Source organism: Apodemus sylvaticus, chromosome 3 (genome assembly GCF_947179515.1).
Source record: "Apodemus sylvaticus chromosome 3, mApoSyl1.1, whole genome shotgun sequence".
NCBI lineage: Eukaryota > Metazoa > Chordata > Mammalia > Rodentia > Muridae > Apodemus > Apodemus sylvaticus.
In genome coordinates, this window is record NC_067474.1 from 23769798 (window position 1) to 23778506 (window position 8709).

The window sequence follows — 8709 nt, forward strand, 5'->3', positions numbered from 1 at the left end:
AGCCAGGGCGCAGCCTGCAGCAGAAACACCCGCTCCGAACCAGACGCCGCCGATCGCTGCTCCCAGGGTCCCTGGAAAGCCCGACCGCCGACTCCTAGGAAAGTTCGGGCAGCCTGAGGGACTGACTCCCGGCTCAGGCAGTGGAGGATTGACGTCCTCGCCCTTTGCCAGCTCGCCCCGGGTGCTGCCTGCGGGCTCTGGCTCCCTAGCCCTGGGACAGAGGCGCTGGGTTCCGGCTCGCCCAGCCAGCGCTCGGCACCCCGCGGGGCGCTCCCAGCTCTCACCTCGCACACGCGCGTCCCGCGGGGGGCGCTGAGCCTCGCCACCACCCTAGCCCGCCGCCGCCCCCCACTCCACACCTCCGGCCCGCACTCCCCGCCGCCCTCCCCATCCCCGCAGCGCAGCTCTCTCCTCCTCTCCCCACCTCCCCGCGAGGGGCGGGAGGGGGCGTGGCAGGGCCTGGATTTGTGTAGCTGCTACCCGGCTCCCCGCACTCGGAGTCTGCAGGAGGAACGCGGCCCCCGCCGCTGTCCAGCCGCTCTGTGCCTTTCGCGCTCGGCGCAGCCGCCGCTGTCGCCGCCGCCTCTCCGAGAAACTCAGCCACTCGCTCGCCATGGACACTCCTAGGGTCCTTCTCTGGGCGATCTTCCTCATCAGTTTCCTCTGGGATTTGCCGGGTTTCCAGCAGGCTTCCATCTCCTCGTCCTCCTCCACCGAATTGGACTCCGCCAAAGACGTGGGGAACCGCAAAGAAGGGAAGATGCAGCGGACTCCACAAGAGAGTGCCGAGGGCCGGGCGCCCCAGGAGCACCGGCAGCGGCAGAGCGAGCTCCGGCGGCGGCCGCCAGGGCAATCTCAGGGGCAGGAGCCGCCGGGCAGGGGGCCGCGCGTGGTGCCTCACGAGTACATGCTGTCAATCTACAGGACTTACTCCATTGCCGAGAAGCTGGGCATCAATGCCAGCTTTTTCCAGTCTTCCAAGTCTGCTAATACGATCACTAGCTTTGTAGACAGAGGACAGGGTAAGTGGCAATGAAAGCGCCGGACTCCTCTCCGGTTGGAGCTCCTCAGCCAGAGCGCTACCCCGGCTCTGGCAGGAGGCTGCTTTTGTGAATTCCCTTTGCATTCTGGATATCTCCCCTTTTTTTCTTTTCTCAAACCCCAAATTCTGAGTGCAGCTGCAGCTTTTGCTCCAGTCTGCAATTATCCCTTACTTTCTTACTTGTCTTCTCTGGTCTTCCTTCCTGTTTTCTCTTTTGCCGAAAGCATCGCGGCGGTCGCTGGTCTGGTAGCTAGCAGAGGAAGCGCAGAGGAAGAGAAATGGTGAGCGAATGTAGAGAGACGGAGTAGGGTCAGAGAAAAGACCAAGAGACCCTGGCTCCAAAGCTCGTGAGGGCCGCGGGCCCTAGAGCATCCGTGAGAGCTTTAGAGAGCCTCCGCTCTCTCAAGTCTCTCAAGGAAAAGCCCGCACAAGTTAGTCAGTCAGCCAAGGCAGCTGAGTCTAGGATCGGTGTCAGGCAGTGCCTAGATCCAGGAGCCCTGTGGGCTCTCTTGGAGTCCTGCGTAGGGTGTGGCGGGACACCAGCCAGGTGGGCGCCCAGTGCCTTGCGGCATCGTTTTTTCTTTTTTCCTCCTGTCACACCTGATAGTTTTCACGCCACCGTCCACGGGATGGACTGAAACTGGGACTGCTAAAAGCGTGGGTTTGTTGGGGCGTACAGTACTACAGGAGGATCCTCATGCACCCTTCTCTCTATGGGCATCTCGGGGACCCAACCCTCGTCCCCTGTGCCAGACAGGATGCGCTCGCGTCTATAGCTTCATCCTCTTGCTATTATCGCCGGCCCACAAGCACGGTCAGGGAAATCTTCAGATATCGGGGAAAGTTCCGCTGGCTCCTAGAGAGGAAAAGTAATTCAGAAAAAAACAAACAAAGAAACAAAAAACAAGAAAGGAGCAGAGAAGAGGAGGGATAGGGCTGCAGACCGAGAGGAAGGTATGGAGAAGGTAAGGGGCGGTTCCCATACTTCCAGACTTAGCGTAGACTCCGTTTTTAGACCCACAGGTTCGGGTTCAGTGAAAAATACCCAGAAACTCAAGAACCCCCCAGGCTGGGCAGAGGGAACTACTCCGCTACGTCCATCTACCTTGATTGTTTGCACATTCTGGAAACTTTCCAGAGTAAGCTAATGCCCCCCTCCCCCACCTGCCCCTAGCCCCATTTAATCTCCAGCCTCGAGCCTTCCCTCGAAGCTGCTTTTCTTCTTTTTTTCCCCCCCGCAGCCAAGGTTCTGGCCCAGCCAGGTCCTCAGCTCCAATCCGAGGTCAGCTGGGTTATGAGCTGCTGAAAGGTCCCGATGGCAAATTAACGCCGCCGTATTTTATGACGATTTCAGGAAGAATAAAGTCACCTTTACAAAGACACGTGGCTTCTTCGGATTGCTGCTCCGAGGTCTTGGACCTGGGTATTCTAACTCAGCGCCAACTTCTTCCTACCCTCCCAGCATCTTTTCTGTTAACCTCCTAGCCTCCCTAGTACTGTGGCCAAAGGAGGCTCAGAGAATGCAGCTTTAAGGGAAGAAATCCTAGAAGCCTAGGCTCTCGGGCGATGGGGTACGTTTTTCTTTTCCTGGGAAGCGTCAGGCTCTCCCACCTTACCCCAGGCGGACACCCTTATTGGTTCACTAGTCCCTGAGCGTTCCTTGGCACAGGACCAAAGGACAGTGTGGGCTATTCCAAGGGGACTTTCAAAATTTGGAATTTCAAAAATTGGAATTTCAAAAAACATGAAAAGCTGCGTGTCTCTGGAGACCCCAGACCTTGCAGAGACTCCAACACCCATCAATCCTAATCCTCTGCAGCACCTCCACACCCTAGAGCCCAGGCACCATGCTGGGAACCCACGGGTTCTTCGAGCGCGAGCAGGAGGTGAGGGAGGTTTGGGGGAAGGAAAAGAACGCTGTTCTCTTCCCATGGTCAGCAAGCCAGATAGACTGTGCATTCAACCCCAGAATGCATTGAGGACAAGGCTGCCTGCCGGAGATTCCTAGTCCGGACCGGGCAGGAGCACCAGGACCGCAACTTCAAAGCCTCTGTCTCCTCCTCGCTCGCTAAGTTCGAAAGAAAACTGTTAAGAGGGCAGCTGCAATACTTGGAAGGTTGCGCGGCTAGTCTCAAGCCTCACGGGTGTAAAGGAGCTCGGAGGAGGGGGGTGCAGAGAGGGACTGGAGGGGCGTGCGGAGGAGGGGCCGGATTGCTGGCTGCAGCCGCAGCTTGATAAAGGGAAAACCTCACTTTCCCTCTCACTGATTTTGATTTGATGTGTCACCGGCGGTGACCTCGGGTTGGACCTTCCGGGGCTTGCTTAGCATTGGGCCCCTGATTGGAGTGTTTCGACTCAGCGATCTAATTGAGGGTTCATGTCATAACACATCAAACGGTGTCTAGTCTCCCGTGATGGAAGGGACCCGCTAACCGCGCATCCTCAGCTTCTGGCGAGGACTTCCGCCCCTCTCGCGCGGGGGTTCTTAACGTGCCAAACTCTTCAAGATCCCCTCCCCCAAGCCCCCTGAGTGGGTAGGCAAGAAAAAAAAGGGACAGCCTGGAGCTGAAGCGGTCGTGTTAAGTTGGCCCCTTGCCTAGAGGAGGTTTCAATCACCACAGGGTAGTAGGGTAGGCTGGGAGCCCAGGAGCCAGGGTCCCTCTAGGGGAGGAGCCTCGAAGCCTGTTCACAAGCTCCGAGACACTTGCTGAGAACTGGTTAAAGGTCTTGCTCACATGGGAACTTTAACGTTATACCTGAAGCTGATGTTCTGTACAGTCCCTGTCTGACTCATCCCGAAGGGGGTCTTATTGCAAGCGTTGGTAAAGCCCCTGAAAGGGTAAATTACAGTAGCCAAGATTGATTGACCTTTTTCTGTGGGCCAAGTACTGTGCTAAAAGCTATGACGACATGAATGAACTCATTTACTTCTCTGCTACCGCGGCTGCGTTGCTTTAGAGGTGAATTAAGAAAGACAGCGAAATTAAGTTGCTCGAGGTCACACGGCTTGTGAGAGGTGAGACTGGAGTATGAGTGGTAGTCTAGACTCTGAATGATAAATACTATATGTGTGGATGGGATAAGGACAAGAAGTTTCTAAGAAGTATGTTGAGAAGCAGAAGTTTAAAAATAAAAAAAGAGGGGTAAAAGTGAGATTTTTCTTTCTGGCTTGATGTGTTTCTGTGGTACTTAAAGACCCAATTAGCAATTCTCCTGGAGCTTTGGATGCAAGCGTCTGAATATGTGCTGTGCTTGGCTTCGTCTTGCACTTATTTGGCAGAGGCAAAAACTACCTTGTGGATGATCTTTTAAACGCGGTTTCACGCTGTGCCTCAAAAATTATTTTAGATTAGATAGAGATGAGAAAGTGTGTTTGTGTGTGCTGGTGGGGAGCTGAGATCACAGGATCAGAGTGAACCGGGTTAGATATGAAATTACAAAGACAAGTAGTTTGGGGACCCTGGACTCCCAGCCAGCCAAGAGGGGGTGAGGGGAGGGGAGAGACTGAGCTTCAGAGAGAGGTCCTGCTTTGCAATTTATGTGGTAAGTACCAAATAAGTGCGTGTGTGTGTGTGTGTGTGTGTGTGTGTGTGTGTGTGTGTGTGTAAAACTTTCAAGGCATCAAAGATGAAAGGAACAAATTGAGTCTAAGGTTACTTCTGTGGATTAGTTTCCCCAGTGATTTTGAAATAAGAATAGTTGTTATTGTTGTGTTGTTCACACACGCCTGCTTACAGAAAGAAGACAGCAAAGAACAGCTAACACCGAAGAAGAGAGGAAAGCATCCTTTGGGGCTGGGTACCCTTAGAACCCAGACAGGGAGAGTCTGCTCTTAATCTTCAGTTCAGAGATTCCAAGGAGGCAGAGGTATGCTAGGAACAGACAGAGGTGGACGATTCCGTGCTTCATAGTTTCCTGCTATTGAAGTTTGCCTGATACATTGTGTTTCTGCAGAACAGTGGGTTTCTGCATGGAGTAATCAGCAGGGCAGCGCTAGCACTCTTGCCTGTGCCCTGTTGTCGTTGGCAAACGGAAAATGAAATATAAGCAGGGAAGTATTTTAATGGGGACGGAGGGAATTCGCAACTGTTAATTATTTGGTGACCTTGTATTCGATTTGTTTGAGTCCCTTATAAAAACACTAATTCATACCAGACGGCCAAGTGAGGAAGCTGAGCAGAAGGTTCCAATCTAGGCTTTATTTCCCCGGAAAGAGAGAACAGCCTTGGAGAAGGGGCTTGCTATGTGTGCAAGTGAGTGTGTGTGAGGGGTGTGGTCAGAGAACTGGGCACAGAACTGGCTCTGTGGTTCAGGCTGAAGGATCTTCCTAGTTGGGTTAATCGGAGGTTCTGGGGAAAGCCCAGGGTGGGACAAGGAAGCCTTAAACTCCAAAGTTTGTCCACTCTTCTAGTTGGAATGATTCAGGTACATTTAAGGCCATAAGCCAATCCCCAGACCCATAGGTTCGTAGATCAACACCAGTTGCTGTCTCTGGATCTTTAAGGGGCAACAAAAGGGAAAAGGCAGGATGCCAAAAAGACCAGGAAACTCGAGTGGTCAGAGTGCAGGTTGCAGGCTGTCTTAGCTAGGAAGGCTTGTCGGAGGCCATCCAAGGTTGGTCTCGTCTCTGGATGCTCTAGGAACTTAGCTTTTGCCCAGGGTATAATCACTAGCGGGGGAGGGGAAGGAAAACGTGCTCAAACACCCCTTCATTTCTGCACATCAGCAAAAACAAAATCCATCAAAGCCACGGATCTTGTACGTCTCTGTCAGTTCTCCCTTGCTAAATGAATCAGGATCGGAAGTCCATTTGTTCTGACTAGGGAAAGAACTTTTGGGTAACCTCTTTCCCCCACCTGGAGTTCTTGGGTGCTACCCCACCTCTTCCAGAGGCCTTCTAGGGACTTTGGAGGGGGCAGGTAAAGGAAGTTTTTGCTTCCTGGAGGACTGTTGTTTGTATTTCCTTGGTTGGTTCAACCTTGGCTCCTAGAGGCTTCCAAGAACAATAGAAAGTTAGATAGCCCCTTCACCTTTTAACAACCCAGCACCAACTGTGATTTTTGTGGAATTAAGGAACAGTCCTTTTGGCATAGACCGTGGGAGTAAGGACCCATGGCTGATCCTTTGACAGGCCCCCATCTAAACTCTGTATGCTTATTTTTAAGTTCAATTTGAGTTAAATTATGTCTTCTGTTTACTGGAGTTAAATAGGTCTCCATTGCCCTGATGGGTTCCAGGCACGCCTTCTGCTGTCAGATGCATGCATTGGTACTACCCGGGGTGGAGAACTGGGTCCGCTCATCACGGTGGGACTGCAGGAGCTTAGAAAGGACCAAAAGCTGCTTGGTGGGGAGACAGGCTCTGGTTATGCAGTTAGAGGCATCTGGGGCGGGGCAAAGCTTACAGACCGAAGAGAGCTGTACAAGAGCAGAGAAGGGAGGGTTTCTGGCACTAATTGGTGGCCCGTGAGATTGGAGAGAGGGGTGTAACCAGGACAGGGCAAGAAAAAAAACGGTGTTCATGTTTTGCACAGCAAGCTTCTAAAGGAGAGGAGTGGTCCAGCCTCTATCCACTTCCTAGTAGACTGGAGCTTGGAAGCTCAGTGGGGGCGGAAACTTGAAAAACAAACAAACAAACAAATAAACAAACAAACAACAACAAAAACCAGCTCCCAACTGTGTTCTGCAGCTGACACTGGGAGTCTCATTTGCTACATTGTTGACAGAGCAAGATGAGTGACTTAGAGGAACTCCTCCTTCAGAGATTGCACCTGGCCCAGTACATCAAAGAATATCAGAGACTTCTTCAAAGCAGAAGCCTTGGGAAATGGGAACACAAAAGTCTGTCCACCTTCCAGTGCATCTTTGAACCTTAGCCTTCTGTTACTGCGGGGTTAGTTGGGAAGAGGAACTGCATGAAACATCCACTCATCTTTCTGCTTCTGGGCTGACGAGGCCTGGGTGGAACTGCAGATTCTAGGAGGGCTTTAAGGCTCAGGCATCGCCATCAGTAACTCTTACCAGAAGATGTGGTGTCTGCTTTCCCTGAGCTCTTTGTAGATTCAACCCCTGGGGTGTGATGTGGGTCCCTGCAGCACTGGCTACCTCTACAGCTTGCAGAGGAAGGGTGGGAGCTAGGAGAGGTGGTTTTGATGTCCTGTATGTGGTTCAGTTAAACTCTAAGTCGCTGTGGTTGGGATCCCAAGGTAAGACACAGCTGAAAAGACCCAAGCCAGGGCAAGTGTCCTTGACCTTGGTTAGTCCTTGCCTCCCCAACAAAGCCAAAGAGATTCTAGGAACTTAGCTCCAGAGTAAATGTTTCATCTGTGGAGACAAAACTAGGCCTCCATTTGCTGTGCTCAGTACTCAGAGGGAGCTGCTCTTTTCCTACGTAGCTGCCCAGAAATTAGCAAAATTGAATTTGGAGTTTTCACAGGTCGAGGCTGGACCAAGGATCAGTGATGTAGTTTGGGTCAGGTGAGAGCAGGCTCCCTTCTGAGCTTCACTGTTTCCCACTGAAGCAGACCCTGAGGTACCAGACTTGGGAGTTCTCTGCAGGGTCCAGGCAGGTGGCAAGACCAAGAAGTCTACAAGACCCATGCTCACATGAGAAGGAAAGAATAGCTCCACCATGAAAAGAAGTAAATGAAAGAAAGGAAGAGAGAAAGAAAGAAAGGAGGAAAGAGAGAAAGAGAGAGAGAGAGAAGAAAGAAAGGAGGAAAGAGAGAAAGGAAGGAAGGAAGGAAGGAAGGAAGAGAGAGAGAGAGAAAGAGAGAGAGAAAGAAAGAAAAAAAGAAAGAAAGAAAGAAAGAAAGAAAGAAAGAAAGAAAGAAAGAAAGAAAGAAAGAAAGAAACAAAGAAAGAAAAATCAGGCAATCCAGGCATGGCTCCCAGGTCACTCTTGGGATTGGAAGAGTCACAAAAGCTGAAACATACAGTAAGTTGTGAGTGAAGGCACCAAGAAAGTCAAGAGACTCTGAGAAGTTGGACCAGTTAGTGTCTGAGCAGGATGTGTACCCTGAGAGAGCCCCAAAGTGATCTACTGACAGATGTAGCGCACCACTGTCAGCACTGAGACTCGGGTGGTCATTTCTATGCCTCCTTCCCTCCACATAGGAGTAGGGTTTTGTTTTGTTTTTGCTCTTTACAGGTACAAATAGGGAATATATCCTTCGGTTATTACCCATGAGTGGTTCTGTGGATAGACCACACCTACAAACCCATACCACAGAGAGGAATTACAGGCTCCTCAAGGCTGTGCTAGCTCAGCCAGGGAGACTTGCAGGTTGTTGCATAGACTAGCACTGCCTTACTGCCTGGTGGAGGCTTACAAGAATGGTTCAGTCTTTAATGACTGGAATTTAATGAGGAAGGCATTCATCATCTGACACTGTGGTGTTGTAAATGAATTTCAAAGCTATTGTTGCAGAAGCCTTGATTGTCATTAAAACTCAGATGGGTAGGAGCAGAAGTCCTTCCTGTTTTCTTTACCCATGTTGCCCAACAATGTTTTTCCTCTATTCCTAGAAATCTAGTAGAAATAACTAGACCATGACTGTTCAAGGAAGCCAAGAAGATGATAGATAAATCTCTTCCTACCAAACTATTGATAGCTGTAGTAAGGTTGGCTGCAAGTTTCCCTGTACCATGCGATGTACCTTGATTCTG

General features: G+C 51.2%; 1 protein-coding gene across 1 annotated transcript in view; it reads left to right on the top strand.

Moving 5' to 3' along the window:
• The first annotated feature begins 509 nt into the window (after window positions 1-509).
• The window catches only part of Gdf6 (growth differentiation factor 6), a 17684-nt gene continuing 9484 nt past the window's right edge, over window positions 510-8709 (top strand). The window contains exon 1 of the mRNA XM_052176058.1: window positions 510-1022. Within this exon, the coding sequence (XP_052032018.1) occupies window positions 614-1022 (409 nt within the window). The 5' untranslated portion in view covers window positions 510-613. The remainder of the gene's footprint in view (window positions 1023-8709) is intronic.